Source organism: Podarcis vaucheri, assembly GCF_965113315.1.
Source record: "Podarcis vaucheri genome assembly, chromosome: W".
Taxonomy (NCBI): domain Eukaryota; kingdom Metazoa; phylum Chordata; class Lepidosauria; order Squamata; family Lacertidae; genus Podarcis; species Podarcis vaucheri.
In genome coordinates, this window is record NC_138757.1 from 27,060,835 (window position 1) to 27,082,489 (window position 21,655).

The 21,655-nt window shown below is 41.3% G+C and overlaps 1 protein-coding gene across 6 annotated transcripts in view; it reads right to left on the reverse strand.

Moving 5' to 3' along the window:
* The window catches only part of LOC309523367 (far upstream element-binding protein 3-like), a 388,935-nt gene that overhangs the window by 152,335 nt on the left and 214,945 nt on the right, over positions 1–21,655 (reverse strand). For all 6 annotated transcript variants that reach the window (XM_082207141.1, XM_082207142.1, XM_082207139.1 and 3 more), the window contains 2 exons: positions 16,417–16,519; positions 9,246–9,346 (listed from right to left, as the gene is read on the reverse strand). In XM_082207141.1, the coding sequence (XP_082063267.1) occupies positions 9,246–9,346; positions 16,417–16,519 (204 nt within the window). The remainder of the gene's footprint in view (positions 1–9,245; positions 9,347–16,416; positions 16,520–21,655) is intronic.

Genomic DNA, 21,655 nt, shown 5'->3' on the forward strand with positions numbered 1-21,655 from the left:
GGCTTCCAGGTGGAAAAATCAAAATTGGAAACAGAATTGTTAGATCCCAAAACTAAGACTTTGTCAAAGATGTATAACTTGCTGTTGAAATGGAATACTCAGGATGAAACGGTGAAATCTGCAATGATCAAATGGGCACAAGACATTGGACATTACATAATGATGGCTGACTGGGAACAGTTATGGAACACAGGTATGAAGTTTACGGCATGTAATGCCTTAAGAGAGAATATTATGAAAATGATATACAGTTGGTACATAACCCCAGTCAAGCCTGCAAAAATCTATAATTTGCCCGATAATAAATGTTGGAAATGTAAGGAAACTGAAGGTACATTCTTTCAACTTTGGTGGACGTGCCCAAGGATTAAGGCTTTCTGGAAAATGATATATAATGAACTGAAAAAGGTATTTAAATATACCTTCTTGAAGAAACCAGAGGCCTTTCTCCTGGGCATAGTTGGCCAATCGGTATTAAAGAAGGACAGAACTTTCTTTATGTATGCTACAACAACAGCAAGAATACTCATCGCAAAGTATTGGAAGACACAAGATCTACCCACTCTGGAAGAATGGCAGATGAAAGTGATGGACTACATGGAATTGGCGGAAATGACTGGTAGAATCCGAGACCAGAGAGAAGAGTCGGTGGAAGAAGATTGGAAGAAATTTAAAGATTATTTACAGAAATATTGCAAAATTAATGAATGTTAGAATGATGTTTGATTGAAGTTAAGTGGTTTCTCGCTGTAATGATATAAAAGAATATGGAAAATTGGATTTCTAAATAGGTAAAAATTTAATGTTATAATATATTAAGATCAAAGATCAGGATAATAAGGAGGGAAAGAAATTGCTGAATTAATTAATTGAATTGGAACACAAAAAAGGGAGGTATGAGGAGGTCAGGGAAACAAGGATATGAATGTAAGATATGGAAAGATTGATTTTTTATTTTTCCCTTTTTCCTTTTCTCTGTAAGTGTACTTACTTTTTTATTTTGTATTTTTCTTGTATTTTTTTTGTCTTTTACCTTTGTATTTCTTGTTTTTATGTAATTCCTTTTTCTGAAACTTTAATAAATATTTTATATATAAAAAAATATAAAATATATCAAAGATGTTTGGATTATAATTGGATTATAAATGGAAAACAATTTTACATAGAAATCTGGAACCCAAACATTCTGTGCTTACCCACATTGAGAACTTCCCATTAATCAACTTGAAGTAACTATATCTTCCTAAGTGACTGTAACATATTGTTTCACTCTTTTTACTTTTTAATGTTTGCAGTTACTTTTTATTTTCTTCAATCTCTATTTACAAAAGTCACAGATTTATTTGTATATTGTTTGGTATGGTATTAGGTTGCTGTGTGGTATAGAGAAGTGTGTAACTGGTGGGCTCAGAAGTGGAATTTTCCTACCCTGAGCTTACCAATGGGAAAGAGATAAGAGCAAACAGCTATGACCTTGAAGTCAGGGGGACTGAAGTAACTGTTTTGATAATAGCCATGGCGGAAAAGAGTAAGCAGGAACCACTAGTTGTAACAAGATAGAAAACAGCAGAAGCAAAAATAAGGGCCTCTGCTCAAGAGGAACATGAAAAATGACTAAGGTAGATTTTTCAGAACTCATGGCAGTACATTTTGCAGAATTTAAAAGGGGAATGGATCAATCAATGGAAAGATTAACCAGGGAAGTAAAAGCAGACATAGAAAATAGTACTGAGGTACTCTCTCAGAAATTTGATAAATTAGATGAAAAAGTGAATTCCTTAGAATCCAAAATTCAGAAATTGGAAAAGTCCGCTGGGGAGGTGGAGGATCTTAAGGCAGAACAAGGTGCTGTGGCAGGGACTATAGGAGGTCTCTCTAATAGACAAAATGAGCTGGAAGAATTCTTCTTCAATTACGACAGAATGTTAATACGGTTCGAATAAGGGGATTGCTGGATTCTGAAAAAGAGCAAGGCTTTGCCACATACTTAGGCAAAATTCTGACTGACTGGATAGGGGAAGGGGAAGCTGGGATGGATGAATTAATTGAAAATGCTTACATAGCTAGGACAAGAGCATCCAGAGAAAGAAAACAGCCTGCAGACGTCTTGGTGACATTTGTTGCAAAAAGAGTGAAGGATGCAATCCTTCAAAAACATTATGAAGACGGTCTGCAGGTTGAAGGTAAAAGAGTGGACATATTTAGGGAAATTCCTTTTAAGTTAAGAATTAGGAGACAGAAGCATAGGACCCTGACAACAACCCTTAGAAAAGTGGACATAAAATACAAATGGGAATTCCCAGAAGGAGTTTCCTTTACTTACAGAAAGAAGAGATATAGATTGGTAACTGAGAGTCAGGCCCATGAGTTTCTGGAAGTACATGGAAGAGACTTTGAACTTAGAGAAGGGGCAAAATAGAAAAGCCCCTTAGAACAGCAAAAGGAGGCACTGGAACAACTGGGGGCAGTAGGGGGAGAAACAGATTTTTAAAAACAAAATTGACAATGGCAAATCTTAAACTCCTAAATTGGAATGTGAAAGGGCTGAGTAACAAGGTAAAAAGAAATAGGATTGAACATGTAATTCTCAAACAGAACTTAGATATAATTAGCCTTCAGGAAACACATGTAGCAAAAAAACCCCAAAGAATTCTGATCAATAAAAAAGTAGGGATGGATTTCATTTCAGCAGGCAATACAAACAGACGTGGCATAGCATTTTATATTAAACCTGCACTTGAACCCAAACGATGATAAGAATTGGTATATAAAGAATTTGGAATTATTTTTCAGATTAATAGATTTAACCAATAATTCAGGGGGAATAGTGGATGGGAGTGAGTAGGCTGACTTGCAGTTCTGCATTTTTATGTGTTAATTGACATTTTGATGTGTTGTGTAAAAAACTTGGTGGGGAAGAGGAAATTGGTTGTGTAAATTTGTAACTTCATATGTTAATTGTCATCTGGGGCAAAATACCTCATCTAGAAGAAAAATAGATAACCAATCAATCAAATTTAAATTCAAAACCCTACAAGAGCCAAAGAAAAAATAAGACCCCATGTCATCAAACAAAAAATATAATATTGGTCCTATTTACAATCAGCAAGGCAGAAGGAATTCTGGACTCGAACAAGAAATGGATCTGAGAGATCTTATATTAAGTTTGAAGAACGATAAAGGGGAAATGAAGAAAGAATTTAATGACCTTAAGTTGGAAATGAATAGCAAAGTGAAAGGATTAGATGACAAATTAGACAAGATTGGGGGGGGGGAGATGAGAACACTAAATCAATTATGGAACTAAAAGGACAAGTAAAGGAATTTGCAGAGGAAAGAGCTAACAAAAACTGTTCAGGGACTTAAAGCAAAAACACAACATTTAGAAGAATTTTCTAAGAAATCATCCAAAGAACTAAGAGAAAGTAAAAAAGAATGGGATAAGGTTTAAAAGGAAAATGATGACTTTAAAGTCACTCAGGAAGCAACATGGGATGCACTATCCATCCTTCAAATGCAAACTAAAGAAAGAACTCTGAGGATACGTGGTGTCCTAGAGAATTTGGAAGAGAATGTGCAAAACACTATTATAAAATAATTAGCCAACTGGTTAGAAATAAAAGAAAATGAAATTGCAGAAAGTACAGAAAGTATATTTAGAGTAAATTCTAGGAAAGCAAAGATGAATAAATGGCCAGGGGACTGTCTAATTATGTTTACATCAAATATACTAAGGAACAGGATACTACTGCAAAGAAGGAAAAAAACTGTTCAAAATTGGAGAGGAAATTATAATTTTGAAAGAGATCCCCCTTGTTTGCTGAAAAAGAGAGAGAAATACCAATTCCTGACAAGAGCCCTAAAAATGAAATCAATATTTTTTAAATGGGAGTTTCCGGAAGGAATCTCCTTCAACTTTAAAGGGAAAAGAAGATTGGAAACAGTGGAAGATGCAGAAAATTTTTATAGAACATATAAAAATGAATTAGGGGGCGATATACACCTTACAGAAAAAGAGTCCAGCCCAAAGAATCCAAAAAACACAAATTCAGATCACGATTCAGAGAGTGAGTAAATACCTCACAGAAACAACATATTGAATTGCCAAAAATAAAAATTGTAAATAAACTTCGTGTTATAACACATTTTAATGAATAAAGATGAACTTAATTTTTTTATCTTGCAATGTTAATGGATTTAAATGATAAAAAAGAAAATAGCACATATTCTGACTAAACAAATGAATTATGTTACTTGTTTGCAGGAAACATGTCACAAACGAACATAGAAGAGTATTAATCAACCCCAAATTAGGAAAAGAATTCATTGCTGCAGATAAAGTAAAAAAAAGAGTAGTGATTTATGTCAGACCTGTGTTAGAGCCAGAGTTTTTATTTTCTGACCCCAAAAGGAGAATAGTGATTGTAAAGATTAAAAGTCAAGGAGAAAACATCATAATAGTAGGGATATATGCACCGAATGGAAAAAAACAACAGTATTTTATAAGAAACTAGAAAAAAAGCTGTTGGAATATGTAAAAGATAAAATAATACTGCTTGAAGATCTTAATGGAGCAACAGATCCACAGATAGATAGATCGGAAGGAAGTAAAGGACATGGAAAATTACCTTCTACATTTGCAAAGATGATAGAAATTCTAGATCTAAAGGACTCATGGAGATACAAACATAGATTTGAGAGAGAATACACGTACTTCTCTGAACCAAATAAAACAGCTAGTAGGATAGATGCCATCTGGGTTTCGTTAGATTTGCTTAGAAAGATTGAAGAATCACAGATTTTACCAAAAATAATCTCAGATCACAATCCAGTTCTGTTAAAGCTACATCCAGACTGGAAAACAGGAATACATAGATGGAAATTAAATGAATCATTACTGAAAAAGGAAAAAAAATATTAGAGGGAGCTAAAAATGCATTGGAAGAATACTGTGAATTGAACAAAAACATAAAGCAGTGATGAGGGGATACTTTATACAACAAGGTGCAAGAATAAAAAAGGAAAGCGAAAAGGAAAAAATAGAATTAATGGAAAAAATAAGGAAAAAAGAAAAAGAGCAAATCAAACAACCAAATAATGATACAACCAAAAAAGAGATTGTTATTACGGACAGAATATATGTCCAAAATAGAACAGGAAATAGAGTGGAATGTGGAAATGTGGAAACAAAATAATTTTGAGTTTACCAACAAACCCGGAAGATATCTGGCGTGGCAATTGAAAAAGAGGCAAAATCAAAGACAAATAAACAGAATAAAAATAGAAGAGAAAATTACAGATGATCCAAAAGTAATAATACAATTTAAAAAAAAAATTATGAAAATTTACTGTATTTTTTGCTCTATAGGAATGAAGGCGGAAAATGAAGGGGAAATGTGTGTGCGTGCTATGGAGCAAATGCAGGCTTCAGGAAGCTATCCGCAAGCCTTCGGAGTGCCTGCCATGCTCCGAAGGCTTGCGGATAGCAGCCTGCATCCCGAAGCCAGGGGCGCGCTGCGCAGCGCGCCCCGGACTTAGGGCAGATATCTGCAAGCCTTGGGAGCCGGGTGGGAGTTCCCGCTGGGCTCCCAAGGCTTGCGGATAACAGCCTCCAAACCCGACCTGGTTTGGAGGCTGGCGGTGGGGAAAGCAGCGCTTCTCCCCACCGCTAGCCCCACAAGCTCGGGGGACAGCGGGGAGGCGGAGCGCCGCCTTCCCGCTGTTCCCCGACCTGGTCTTTGGGGCTGGCAGTGGGGGAAAGCAGCTCCCCCCCCCGCCAGCCCCAAAGAGCAGGTCGAAAGGAACCCAAAGCCTCCAGAGCCCAGTGGGAACTCCTGCTGGGCTCCGGAGGCTTCGGGTGAATGCACCTCGAACGCACAGAACGCACCTTGTTTTAGAGGGGGAGAAGAAGGGAAAAAAAATGTTTTCCCTGTTCTCCCCCTCCTATGGTCTGGTGCGTCCTATGGTCCGGTGCGTCCAATAGAGTGAAAAATATGGTATATAAAAAAGACAAAGATGCAAAAGAAGTAGACAACTACCAACACCAACAGAAAATCCCAGAGATAAATAAATAAAAAATACAAATGCTAGACTCTTCGATAACATTAGAAATTAGGAACGCAATCAAGAAAATTAAATTAGGGAAAACACCTGGCTCAGATGGTCTCCCAGCAGAATTCTATTAAAAAATGGAGGAAATCCTAACAGCCCTACTGGTTGAAGTAATGAACAACATTCTTAATAAAGGAAAGATTCCAGACCCATGGAAGGAAGCCTACATAACATTAATACCTAAACAGGGAGGAGATCCGGAGTCAATATCTAACTATAGGTCAAATAAAAATATAAAGATAACTATATTAAAAATTTCAATTACAACTGTATTTGACTTTATAATGGTAAAAGTAAAGCAATCTGTGGGAGAAGAGTAAGTTTGGAAAGATGCCAACAACAGACTGCTATGCTGTGGGAATATGGCTAAGAGTAAACAAGAGATGGTTGAATCTGACTGAATCAGCGGATGATGATCTACATAACAATGCTGACTCAGATACAATTTGGCTTAATTTGTGGATTTTAAAGCTGAACTATCAAAATGGATGGAGTGGGAGTCGCTGTATGGAAAAGTTAAAGGACTTCAGGAAAGGATTTAAGAGGTAGATTGAGGTGTTTATTCCCAGAAATTCAGAAGCTTTTCTTACAAGGACAATAGAGGATGAATGTTTTGAAGAAGGGGATCAAATACTGTCATATTTATTTGCAAATATGGAAACAGAACTGTTAGATCCTAAAACAAAGATACTTTCAAGAATGTACAACTTGCTGTTGAAATGGAACACCCAGGATGAGACGGTTAAATCTGCTATGATTAAATGGGCACAAAATGTTGGACATAACATTATGTTTGCTGACTGGGAACAGTTGTGGACCACAGGTATAAAATTTACGGCATGTAATGCCCTAAGACAGAATAGTATGAAAATGATTTATAGGTGGTACATGACCCCAGTCAAGCTTGCAAAAATTTATCATTTGCCCGATAATAAAGGTTGGAAATGTAAAGAGACCGAAGGTACATTCTTTCACCTTTGGCGGACGTGCCCAAAGATTAAGGCTTTCTGGGAAATGATCTATAATGAAATGAAAAAGGTATTTAAATATACCTTTCTGAAGAAACCAGAGGCCTTTCTCCTGGGCATGGTCGGCCAATTGGTGCTAAAGAAGGATAGAACTTTCTTTATGTATGCCACAACAGCAGCAAGAATACTCATCGCAAAGTATTGGAAGACACAAGATCTACCCACCCTGGAAGAATGGCAGATGAAGGTAATGGACTACATGGAACGGGCAGAAATGACTGGCAGAATTCGAGATCAGGGAGAAGAGGTGGTGGAAGAAGATTGGAAGAAATTTAAAGACTACTTGCAGAAATACTGTAAAATTAATGAATGTTAAAGGGATGTTGGATTGAAAATAAGCGGTATTGGTAAAAAGATTAACAAGAATATGTAAATATGTATTGATAATGGTGGAAAATATATATTTATAATAGGTTAAGATTTTGAGCAAGGATAAATGATAGAGGGTAAGGACTTGCTGAATTAAATATCTGAACTGGAATACAAAAAGGGAGGTGTGAGGAGGTCAGGAAACTAGTAAATGAAGTACAAGATATGAAAATATTGTTTGCTTTTCTTTTTTTCTTTTTGTTAACTGATTTCTATTTTGCATTTTTCATGTGTTTTGTTTTTGTACCTTTGTAGTTCTTTTTTCTTCTATTAGGGTTATTCTTTGTTCTTATTTTTTATGTTTAAACTTTGAAACTTTTTATTGTTTCTAAAATTTCAATAAATATTACTTTAAAAAACAAACAAACAAATACTGTCATATTTAACAACAGCAGCCATAATCTCACAAACGTAAAATGAAGAAAGGATGGAAAAGGATCAATCATGACTGAGTCTTTTTAAAATCAGTGACTTGCGTGAACATGACAAACAATACAGTATAATTAAGTGATTAAAATATTGAAAATAAAATATTGAAAATAAATTAAAGAAGATTGGCGCCTTCTTTGGACTATCTGGAAAATACTAAAGTTAACGGAAGCGTGAGCAAGATCCCAAATAGCAGTGGATGGATAATGAATTGAAATAAGGGGAAATTAACTGAATAATTAATTGTATTGAAGGGAAAATGTAATAGATAAAAGTATGCTATATAATGCATCAAGAAAGGGCGAGAATGGAAACACCAGGGAGGAAAGATTGGAACTTAACTTATAAAAGTTACTTTTAATTTGTATGGAATTTGAAGTTACCATATTTTTTGCTCTATAAGACTCACTTTTTCCCTCCTAAAAAGTAAGGGGAATCTTATGTGCATCTTATGGAGCGAATGCAGGCTGTGCAGCTATCCCAGAAGCCAGAACAGCAAGAGGGATCGCTGCTTTCGCTGCGCAGCAATCCCTCTTGGTGTTCTGGCTTCTGGGATTCAGAATATTTTTTTTCTTGTTTTCCTCCTCCAAAAACTAGCTGCGTCTTATGGTCTGGTGCGTCTTATAGAGCGAAAAATACAGTAAATTGTTAAAAATATTTGAAACTTAATAAAAAATAATTGGCAAAAACAGGAGAGCTTCCATTCTTCCACCTGACCACAGGTGGGTGTGGGGGAGAGTGCAGGAGCACCTGAGCAGAGGCGTCCCCCACAGCTGGATGCAAAATTGCTACGCAATTAATCAAATGGAACTAAAAGGCAGCTTTGACAAGAGAGGGGGCTGGCTGTACTATCTGTCAAGACTGCCATGTTTATCATGGAAATCCAGTGGGTGCTTGAGGCGGTTGTCTGTCTCCAAAGCAGTGGCATGCAGAGGAGCGAGAATGATTTGACCACTCTGAAACGGCTGCCCCCAAACCTCACACCACTGTTATCTTTTTAGACAAAGAGAACTGGCCTGACCCTTGGAGTAAGAATTTTATAATCAGGACATTAAAAAGATCGAAACTAATGAGCTGAAGACTGGAAAAATGAGAAAAGAAATTGGAAGATTTGTCCACCCCTATTCCCAACATAGCTATGTAGAAGACAGAGAACAGCTAGCACAGTCTTTATATATTTACCATCTATGTGCCACAATCTTAAAGGGTTATGTGCAGAGAGGTCTGTAAGACTTAATTCCCTTCCCCTGGAAACTCAGGCAGTTCCCCATGTTTTTATACAGTCTGGATGGAGGTTGCCCCACCCACCTGCACTGTGAGAATGAGCTCATTGATGAATTGGGCTGCGTGCTGACACCGATCTGGAAGGCCAATGACCTGCGCGACTCTTTCAGGACTAATCCCATCATCTGTGGAACAAGAGGAGACAGACCCTAAATTAAATACAAACACAGAGGGGGAAAGGCAGGAGGTATAAACCTCTCATATGAAAAGGGGGAAAAATAACAAAGCACATGATCACTTAGCGTCATCAGTATATGCAAATATATAGATCATTTAAGAGTATATAGAACCCTTATTCTCAATAATGATGGAACTCATAGATAGAAAATACTTTAATTTTGTATAAATCTTTAATATTTGTAAAGGGAATCTTTGTATGTGTTAATAGTTTACTAATTAAGTATCTTTGCACTTTTGGAGGGAGCGTCTCCACCCCCATCATTCAGCCCAGACACTCCAAGGGCCATCTGGTGGTTCCCTCCCTGCGGGATGTGAGGTTACAATGAATCAGGCAGAGGGCCTTCTCGTTGGTGGTGCTCAATCTGTGGAACGCCCTCCCATCAGATGTCAAGGAAATAAACAACTATCTGACTTGTAGAAGGTATCTGAAGGCAGCCCTAATAAGGGAAGTTTTTAATATGTAATGCTGTACTGTTTTTAACACTGATTGGGAGCCGCCCAGAGTGGCTGGGGAAACTCAGCCAGATGGGTGGGGTATAAATAAATAAATAAAAAATTATTATTATTATTATTATTATTGTTATTATTGTTGTTGTTGTTGTTGTTGTTGTTGTTGTTGTTATTGTTGTTGTTGTTTTGTTTTTTATCACTTTTTCATTATTATTATTATTATTATGTTGGGAGACACCCAGAGTGTCTGGGGAAACCCAGCCAGATGGGTGGGGTATAAATTAGTTAGTTAGTTAGTCCTTCCAGGCTGTGAGGCTTTATTGTTTACATTTTTTAATCTTTGTTTTCTTTTTATGTTTATGTTTGCAATTTTTTTTGTTAACAAAGAAACAAAATAAATCAAAATAATATTAAAACAGCAGCAACAAGCCTCTAGGACTACAGCTGAGGAAGCAGTATCTTAATGGTGGCAACAAGAAACTCTAAAGGGCAAATTCTTCCAATGAAAAGGGCTGTCCAACCATTTCTGGACAGCCACAGGACGAATTCAAGGCTATGCAAACTGGCACTGGAGAAAAAATTAAACCAGTACCTTGAAATATACCTCTTTGTCTGCCCTTGCCCCAGGCATATTCTAAGCTAGAATCTCCTCTCTCAGGAAAAGCACACCCAATTGTTCAGAAAGCAAAATATTCGTTTCTGTATTCCAATGTTCTGACAACAAGTGCAAAGTCTCTTGAATGCCCCACTAAGCACTAGCCACTTATTTTGTAATTGTATTAATGTTTTTATTGTACTATGTAATTTAATACTTTTATTTTAAAATGCAACACACGTTCTTTAATTAAAGCCCCTGCTTCTTTGGATTGATTTACAGTGTCCTACAGGTGGTGGTTACTCCAATCCCGCCGCCTCCCCACGTCAATTTCAGGTGCTTGTGAAGTAGGGGAAGAAAGCCCCATTGCAGAAACAGAAGTCCTTTATTTGTTTTGTTTCTTACATTTATATACCACCTTCCATCTTCCAAGGAGCTCAAGGTGGTGTACCAGCAACAGTGTTTGAACATTCTGCTAGGAGGAAGAGGAGGAGGGAGACAGTTCCAAGTAGTCACTCAGTTTCCATAAACCTAACTATACATATCCTTAAAAGTGTCATTCAAGAATGCGACACCTAACAGTAAAATTCAATTACCATAAATATGTGTTGAAAAGCATTTTTTACCCTGGAAAATGCAACAGAAATAATAAACAGAAAAAATGTGTCTCCAATTTAATAGTTTGATCACTATTATACTGCAAATACTGCTGGACAATGTCAGGTTTTCAACATTGTAATGTATCGCCAGGCCAACATCACAATCCGGCGGTACATTGAGATATTCAAAACCCTGCTTCCTACCACAGCACTGCAAGGAATTAGGGTGAAATTGCTGAGGCAGTTTCAGCCCAGCACCTGGCAGCGCCAAAGAGGAAGCAGCTTTGCACCCCCAGCTGATCAACCCCATCCTTCTCCAGCTTGCACGTGAGCAGAAGGATTGGGGCTCCCTCAGCTGGGGGGTGGATGGGAGCACTTTTACGGAGCCACCCCTGCCGCTGCCAGCTCGTATGAGCTAGTGGCAGGTTGGGGGCTCCGTAAAACTGCTTGGCTGAGGCAAAGACAGCCATTCACTCCTCAGCTGAGCAGTTTAAAGAAGTGGAGAAACAGGCTGTATCAGCGCCTCACCGATGCAGCTTGTTTCTCCCTCTGGACTCTCTCCCGAGTCCCTCTGCCTCCAGAGCCTGGCTGCAGCTTGTTTCTCCCTTGGCGCGTTGGGCACAGGTGGCAGAGGGACTCAGGAGTAGCACAGTTTCACTCGCAATATACTGCCAAGTGAAGCAGGCAACGCGGTCTGCCCTTCATACTGGTCCTGGGTGATGTATCGTGTGGCGGTAGGGTACGAGGTCTCCAGAGAAAAGGCACCATGAAAAAACTGGGCCCAGGGGATGTTAGGATATAGTTCCATTCCACCTTAAAAGGGTACTGGCATGATGTTAGTGTATCACATGCCTGTTTACTTCCAGCTCTCGCTGGGAACTTCTGTTACATGTTGCTTTTGCTATGTGGCTGTTTTGCTGGACACGAAGGCAAGCAGTCATGTTTTCCTTTGTTCCTGAACGCGCTGAATATATGCTGTACATATGCTTGCACAACTCTGTCTGCCTCTTCCGTTGTGGATGATTTATACACTCTGCTGACAGAGTGTGCAAGGGTCTTGGAACGTATCTGAGGCTCGTGTCGCTGACTGACTGATGCTGTTCCACGGGAGACCGGTGATCATCTGGAGCCAGCTGGGGGCCTGCTTGATGCCCCCGTCTCCCCAGCAGTATCCCAACAACAGGGTTTGGGGCCCAGATTCACAGCACTTACAGGAGAGTAAGGCTGCTGATGCCTGCGAGATCCTGGCAGCGACAGAGGTATATGGAGAAAAGCAAGGTCCGGGCCAAGTAATTAGGCCGGAGAGAAACAGGCCTCTTAATTTACGACCTGCCAGAGATAAGGAGCCTCATGGCTGAAGTAAAGAGCTGGAATGGAGCTTTTACAAGCCTCAGATGGGGTTCCGTGCCCAAAGCTTAATGGCCACAATTATCAGACCTGGGCAAGGTACTGTGAGGGCCGGATGAGAAGGCTTGGTGTGTGGCACACTGTTTCTGAGGACCCCCCCCCCAGCGCCTCTGACGGGTGCGTGGGTGGCACAAGATTCAAGAGCCATGGGAATAATTTTGCTCTCAGTAGCTCCTGGAGAGTTCATTACCCTGGTTGGCAAGACCAGCTTGCGTGAGATGTGGGAAGGGCTTCAGGCCTATCATCTCTGTCAAGAGACTGGGTCGGTGTTGCTTTACTTCAGAAAGCTGCACAAGAAGCGTTTGGGGCCAGAGAAAGACCTTAGAGCCCACATTTTGCATTTGCAGCATCTCAGACAGGAATTGACTCAGAGAGGTTTTAATATGCCCGAGTCTCTGTTTGCAATCCTTATCCTGGACTCCCTGGATGAGAGCTATCATGCTGTGGCAAGCCAGCTGGCAACTCTTCCTGCGCAGGACCTCACTGCTACAAAAGTTTTGGCAACCTTGCAAAACGAATATGATAGGAGGAATGCAGCTGAACCAGCTTATGTGCTTCAGGGGGAGCAGTGTGGGATAGCATTCCAGCCTCCAGGGGGAGCCAAGGCGTTGGCAGCTGTGAAGTGCTGGAACTGTGGAAACCAAGGTCACATTCAGCGTCATTGCCCAAAGGCTGGAGGGAAACAAAAGAAAAAGCCTCCAGGTGGCCAGAAGCAGAAGGGGGGTGGAAATCCCAAGCCGGTGAAAAACAAGGCTTTGTTTGCTGGCACTGCTTCTCCAAAGGCAGATTTATTGCCAATTCTGGAGCGACGAGGCACGTCTGTGGAAATCGACACCTGTTTATTTCCTTTATGTCTCAGGATGGGGAAATTCAACAGGCTGATGGTAAGACTTTGATAATTGCAGGAGTCGGGACAGTGAAACTGGCAAGTCTGCATACCACCATCAGCAAAGTACTTTTTGTTCCAGATTCTGCAGACAATTTGCTCAGCGTCCCACAGCTGACTGAGCAAGACTTTGAGATCTCCTTCAAGAAGGGCATTTGCATCATCAAGAAGGGCAAAGAGGATATTTTGCATGCTAAGTTTGTAGATGGCTTGTTCTTGATAACTTATGATGACAAAGCTGTTGATGTGTCTAATGTTGAATCTTGTGTTGCACAACTAACAAAGTTCTTCATTCAGGTTGTATTCACAAACAGCACAGAAAATTTGGTCACATGTCATGGCAGGCACTGGCCAAGATGCCTGGGATGGTTCAGGGTTTAACCACAAAGCCCTGTAAGTTTCACAAATGTGTCTCTTGTGCAGAAAACAAAGTGAAGGTTGCTCCCAAAGGCAAAGTGTCTAGCCGACAGGCTTCCAAATCCTATCAGCTAGTCCACGCAGACCTGGTTGGTCCACTTGCGCCACTCTTTGGGTGCAGCAAGGTACTTCATGGTTTTAATTGATTCTTTTTCTAGGTACATTCATGTGTTTATGCTCAAGCAGAAGTCAGAAGTGTTTCTTAGGTTCAAGGCATTCTGTGTTTGGTTGGAAAATGCTCACAATAAATGCATCGGTTGTTTATTTTCTGATCAAGGCAGCGAATTCACTTCTCAGAAGTTTGAAGCTTTCCTGACTGAGAAGGGAATCCAGCATGACCTCTCAGGTCCCAGATCTCTGTGGGAGAATGGACTTTGCGAGTGGGCAAGCCAAACTTTGCTGCAAGGCCTAAAAACCTTGTTGCATGATGCCAATCTCCCTGAGAAATATTGGGCGGAGTCTTTGAATACTTTTGTTTATTCCTATAACAGGAGACTGTCATCACCTATTGGTTGTACTCCCTATGAGATGTTTGGTAAGAAACCTTACATCAAGCACATGAGAATCTTTGGTTCTGACATGTGGGTACACACCCCACAGAGCAGCAAGCTTGGGAAGCGTGGGGCACATGGTTTGTTCATGGGGTACGAAAAAGGTGCATACAGGGTATTCATGACTGACTCAAAGTCCGTTAGGTTCACAAAGAGTGTTGAGTACAATCCTAAGTGGGGGGGGGATGTGGGAATTTTCCATAGTCACTCACAAGAGGATGAAGATGATGAGGAAGCAGAGGAAGCTGAGGATGATGATCAGAGTTTGGATTCCAGCTCAGTGGGTGGCGCTGCTGCTGATGTCAGTGACAGTGATGACACAGCAGACTACAAGAGCGCAAAGGCCTCACTCAGACCATCTGATGTGTCTGACACTGAACTGGAAGAACCACTGTTCACCATTGGCCACTTTTCTCCTAAAAAAGAGGAAATGAGTGCAGAAGACTTGCGTCTAGTACGCAGATCTGAAAGGGCCACGAAAGGCAAACCTCCAAAGAGATTTGCTGATGAGTTTGTTAAAACAGCAACTGCTGTTCTTAGTAGCTCAGAGAAGGTGTGGGAACCATCAAGCTTCCAATAGATCCAGTCTTTAGACTCGAAGGATGCTGAACCATGGCTCAATGCCATGAAGGCTGAAGTTGATTCCTTGAATAGGAACCAAACCTGGGAGATCGTGCCAATAGTCCAAGGAATGAGGCTAGTTGGCAGCAAATGGGTCTTTAAGGCCAAGACAGACCAGACTGGCAAGGTTGTCAGGCACAAAGCCAGATTGGTCGCCAGAGGTTTTTCACAGGTACCAGGACAGGATTACCACAAGACCTACTCACCCACCGTCAAGTATGAGAGCATTAGGCTAATGCTGAAGATTGCTGCAGAGGAGAAGCTACACGTTTCTCATCATGATGTGAACACAGCTTTTTTGTACGCAATTTTTGGGGGAGGAACTGTATATGCTTCCACCTGATGGTGTGGAGGTACAGAAAGGAATGGTCTGTAAACTACAGAAATCCCTATCTGATCTCAAGCAGAGTGCCAGGTGTTGGAACATAAAATTCACTGAGACATTGCTTTCTCTAGGTTTTCACCACGGCAAAGCTGATCCATGTGTGTTTGTCAAAGAGGGGCAAAACAAACTGTATTGTTTATGTTTTGTTGATAATTTGCTTTTGTTTTGGAAGAATCAGGCTTTGTACCAAAGCACCCTAGCTCAACTGAGGGAGCACTTTGACATGAAGGATCTTGGTGAGGTATCCAACTATCTTTATTTGCATGTAGAGAAAGACCAAGCAGGTAATTTTCTGGTACGCGAAACACAGAAAATTGCTGATGTATTAACCAGGTTGAATTTGGTTGATGCAAACCCAGCAGACACACCTATGGTGACAGGTTACCAGGTAGATTGTGCTGCTGAAGCATTTTCTGACACCACACTGTACAGATGCATTCTAGGCAAGCTGAATTTCATTGCTAGATGTTCAAGACCTGACATAGCTGTAAGCACTAACCTGCTTAGCAGACGTGCCAACAATCCTACTGTTCAGGATTGGAAAGCTCTGAAGCGCATAGCCCGCTATTTGAAGGGGACTTTGCACTACAGACTGAGGTTCACAGGGCAGAAGACTGGATGTTTTACTATGTTTTTATATAAGCTGGAAGCCACCCAGAGGGGCTGGGGCAACCCAATCACATGGGTGGGGTACAAATAAATTACTACTACTAAGATTTGTAAGCTGCATTGCACTATTATCCTGAACCTTTGTATTTTCTTAAAACCATTTTTTAAATTATTATTATTATTATTATTATTATTATTATTATTATTATTATTATTATTATTTTAAAGAAAGAATCTTGCTTTCTTTTTAGCGAGTGGGGGAAAGCCATAGGTCCCAGATTCAATTCTCAGCATTTCCAGGTCGGGCTGGGAATGCCCTCTGCCTGAAACCCTGGGGAGCTGTTGCCAGTCAATGTATAGACACTAATTGAGCTAAATATACCAAAGGTTTGATATAAGACAGCTTTCTTAGGATGGAGAGAAAAAGTGGTTGCCAGCTGAGAGTTGTACACTCAAAATCAGACAGACTGTTGTTTTTGATAACAGCCTACAAACCTGGTTTAAACTGAATCCTAACACCAGCATCATTCTGGATCTTCTTTATCATTTCCCCATTTCTTCCTATGACGATTCCCACAGCAAACCTCGGCACAGAGACCTACCAGGAAGAGAGAAAAGCAGTAAGAGGGACAAGGAAAAGTTTCTTACAGTCCTTTTTTTATTTCAGATTCTACAGAGAGAGGCTATAGAACCCAGCCTCTTGGATAATGGAATTGTCCCAAGTGAATCTCCACCCCCTTCTCTCCCACTTCCTCATTTGTCATCATCATCATCATCTCCTCTACAGATGCCACTTTGAGCTCTTTGCTCTCCTACTTTTAAGACTCACTGGGTTCCAGGAGATGGTGGGTCTGAAATGCTTTCTAGTGACAACTTGTCATTCAGCTGCTGCTCCGGCTCTGCCTGCTCCTCCTCTCCCATTATTTCCCACCTTTTCCCCTCATCTGCCTCTCAGCTGTGACCTCCTGCAAACCACTGTTGTAAATCTATACTGCCTCCTCTTCCTCCTCCAGGAGTGTCAGGCTGGGAAGGTGGTCTCCACCATTCCTCTTCCCAGTCCCTGACATCACCCCCCTCTCCAGAGCTCTCCTCCTCCCAACCCAGTGGTTTCAATTGGTTGGGGTGGCATGTATGGAACACCCTTTGCAAGTCTGATGCATGGGCATGTTCTGCATACTCCCATGAACTTTCTCCAGGTCCATACCCCCTTCCACACAATCAGGGATTACCACTTCTTTCTTCGCATCCTGGAGTCTAGAATTTGCTCTACTTCACACTCTTACTCTCCCTCTACCATGGTGGGAGGTGGAGGTGCTTGTCTAGGTGCCTGGTCGGGGTGTGCAGGCACGACAGCCAACAAGACTGATTTGTGGAAGACGGGGTGAATCTTCATGGATACAGGCAATCGAAGCCTGAAAGTCACAGGGTTGATCTGGTCCACAACTTCAAACAGGTCCACCCTCTGTGGGTCCAGTTTCCTGCATCTGCCCTTCTGTGGCAAATCATGTGTCAACAGCCACACCCGATCTCCCACCTTAATCTCAGTGCGAGGCTGCCAGTGCACACCAGTCGTTCTCTTATAGGCCTCTTTGGCACAGTCCAATTGCTCTTTCAGCAAACGCTGTATTGCTGAAAGTTCTTCTACAAAGTCTTTTGCTGCAGGCACTGACAGGGTGTCAGTTGGGGTTGGGAAGGCACAAGGATGGTATCCATAACTGGCAAAGAAGGGAGTCTGATGCACAGAAGCATGGAGAGCATTGTTGTATGCGAACTCCACCAAGGGAAGCTTGGAAACCCAACCATCTTGTAGATAGTTCACATAGCAAAATAGGTACTGTTGCATCGTGGCATTGTTTCTTTCTGAATTCCCATTCCACCTTGAGAAGCTGCATGAGCTTCTTCCAGAACTGCAAGGTAAACTGTGTTCCCCTATCAGACACTGTAGTGAAGTTAGGAAATTTCAGTAGACCAAACTTTGGTCAAGTAAGAAGCAAAGTATCATGGGAAGACCAAAGGCCATTAGGATTTATGGGGAATGTGTTTTGTTACTTTAAAACTGCAGCCTACCAGTCTCCAAATGTGTGAGGTTGCTTATCTCAGGAAGGAACTTCTCCAGGTTGATTAGTGGTCTACTGACACCTGGTACCGAACTCATTCACACCCAAACAGTGTTGTTATCAACCCTAATTACTCTGGGAATGTGTATCTGCTGAGTATCTGAGGAAGGGAACTCTTTGATCCAAAGTCCTGGGAACTAACGAGCTCAGCTGTCACAAGTTAAAATTATTAGCCAACTAGCTGACCATTGGTGAATTTAAACATAATCAAGAATTTTGATTGGGTCTGAGTTCTGTTTCCACGTGAGGTTTTGAAATAAAGATCCTAAGGACGGACTGAGAAAGCGCGCTCTGCAATCCGCCCTTCTGTCAGCTTGCCACCTTGCTGACAGTCGTCTTGCTGCATTGACATGTGAGTCTTTGTAGTGGAGATTCTTCCTGCCTTGGAGATGCGGAGCTATCTAAGGACTTTGAAACCATTCTAACTTTGCCTTCTTTTATTGTGAGTATACTAGCTAGCCATATTCTACAATGTTTTTGTTTTACCTGTTTGAAATGTATAAGAGATGTGCCTGCTTTAAGTATGTTTAATCTTGTTTTTTAAAATAAATTTTAAAAAGAGAACTTTTCCTGTCTTGTGTGCCATTCTGAGGGAAAGCCTAAGTCCAGCGCCTGACCAATCCGTCACGTACTACATTTGTTGAATTTCTGCCTGCATTTTGTGGAAGCGACTTGCAGGGTGGGGCAGCCGGTAAATAGGAAGCATAACCTTCTCCCTTGGGTTACGACTTCTGGTGCCCTGGTACAGGGGAGTGGTGGCAGCAACTACCCATTTTTTATGTGTTCTGTCCTGTAAAAAGTATATGCTGCCGGCCGCCGTTCCTTTAAACCTAATCCAGCTGGATGGTAGGACAGGAGAGGGAGGGGGCGAGTGGCCGGAGCATTACTACAGACACTATCAGTTGAGGGAGTCTGTGCAACCTGAATACATGATCTACAAAGAGCTGAGCTGTTTCTTGGGCTGTCAGAAGTCCCTTACAGGGCACGAAGTGCACCATCTTGAACAGATCTACCACTACCCAGATCACTGTCTGCTGCTATGATTTAGGCGGATCAGTGAGGAAGTCCATAGCTATGGTTTCCCAGGGCCCTTGCAGGGAGGGCAGCAGTTGTAACAAGCCTGTTGGTGCCTCTCTTGGTCTCTCTGTTCACTGACATGTCTCACAGGCTCTCACATTCTCCTTGACCTCCTCCCTCATCCTTGGCCATCAGAACTGCTGCACCACATGGTATAACGTCTTGTACTGCCCAAAGTGTCCCACTGTAGGGTTGTCATGACACTGATGTAGGACCTTGGCTTGGTGGTCTCCTGCTGGGATGCAGAGAACCTCTCCCTCTATACAATAGGTCATCCTTCTCTAAGAAACCATCTGCTTCGTTGCTGCCTTCCTGCAGCACCGTTAACTTGCCTCTGGTGAAGGCATCCTCTCTTGTTAGCTACTGGAAGTTTGTGACTTCCACGATTGACCCAGCTGCTAGCTGTAACTGTGCTGACTCCAAGGTATGTCTATACACTGGGGCCAGCTCAAAGTCTTGATATTCCGGCTTCCTGAAGAGAGCATCTGCTTTTTGATTCCAGTTACCTGACACATACTGGACTCTGAATTCAAGCCGAGCAAAGAACTGTGCCCAGTGGATCTACCATTGATTCAGGCAATGCGTCATCTGACAATACTCCACATTAAGATAGTCTGTGCACACCTCCACCTGGTGCTGTGCCCTTCCAGGAAGTGCCTCCACACTTTGAAGGATTCTTTGACAGCTAAAGGCTCGTTTCCCCAGATGGTGTAATTCTGTTCTGAAGGGTTCAATTTTCTAGAATGGAAGATGCACAGGCATAGGGTCCAGTTTTGGTCTTCCTGAAGCAGCACAGCACCTACCACTCTGTCAGAGGCATCCGTTTCTACGACAAATGGCCTATGGAGGTGCAGGGGTCCAGGAATAGCTGCCGTAGTACTGTGCTGCCAGTCACAGCAGAGCTCAGTGGAAGAAGAAGCCAGCCAACCACCCAAGTCTCAGTGGGTACTTGCCTGGAGGCAGAGTCCATATACAAGGTCTAATCCAGTTCTAAGGTCAGGAGTATATAAGTTCAAGTCATCTGATAATCTAGGGGTCAAGAAAGCCAAGGGTCCAATGTCACAAGAAGCAGCAAGATCTGGCCATGAATGACAAATGTTGTTGCCAGCAACTGACAGAGACTGGAAAACCTTCTTAAGAAAGCTGGAGCCAGCTGGTTCTCATCAGGAGCAACAAGGCTGATCAGCAGCAGGTGGAGTCACTTCGCTTTCTGCTCCTTCAGGCTGCTGCTCACCAGGTGAAGCTGACTCCTGGCCCATGACACTATCCCCCGCCCCAATAATTGGTATCATTTGGGGAAAAACATCATTTTGGGTAACACATTCATTTTTATTACTGACATCCTGTCGCTGAGTGATAATCTTGACTTATTCAAAATTTCCAAATCTCTTTGATTTCTTTCCAAATTTTAATGTAATTGTCCTTAAATAGATTACTATTTTTATTCGCTAGCCAGATTCCAAAGTATTTAGTTTTGTTTACTATTGTCAATCCTGATATCCTCTTAAGTTCTTCTTTTTCCTGCATAATCATATTTTTTGCTAACATATTGTTCTTATTTTTGTTTAGTTTAAATCCTGCCGCTTTACCAAATTCAAGAACTCTTTCTATTATTTATGGAACACTTTCTTCTGGATTTTCGGTGGTTAAAATCAAATCATCTCCAAAGGCCTTTATCCTATGTGCCTTCTTCCCTACTGTTATACCTTTTATATTTGGATCTTTCCTTATTGCAATCATTAAGTGTTCATTAAGGGGTGAAAGAGTGCAGCCTTGCCTGGTCCCCTTATCAATGTTGAATTCTTCAGTTGTCTCATTGTTGAGGATCAGTTTGGCTCTCTGCTCTCAATATATTGCCTCAATACCCCTGCTGAAGTTTTCACCGAGTCATGTTCTTTCTATATATTTTTCAAAAAATTCCATGATACGTTATCAAAGGCCTTCTCCGCATCTATCAGCATCAGTATGGCCTTTTTATCGGATCTTTCTTCCAAATATTCTAGTATATCTATTATATTCCTCATGTTATTGTGCATGTTTCTACCTGGTAAGAAACCCGCCTGGTCTTTATGTATAATTTCATTCAAAATCTTTTTAATCTGTTGGCAAGAATATCAGAAAATATTTTATAACCGTTTTTCAATAATGTGAAATCAAACCTTTATTAGGCATTATGCAAATAAAAACCGTAAGAAGGAAAATAACATGTAAAAGCCTTGAAATATATATAAAAAGGCTGCAGTTGGCTACAATCATATATATATATATACACATATAAAATCAGTGGTTTTCCTTGTTAACCTGCTCCTTGGAGGACTGCAGCCAAAAACTCGGCTACCCCCGCCGTTACCCTTTGGTCAACGTCGGATAGGCAGAATCCCGCACATTTACCTTGCTGGGGTTCCAGACCACCCAAAAGAGGGGACAGCACGCGTTGACGGAGCGTACTGTACAATGGGCAATGAAAGAGAATATGCTCTACAGTGTCCGGGACATTCATAGAGCATCTGCAGAATCTCTTGTTTCTAGGGATGTTTTGA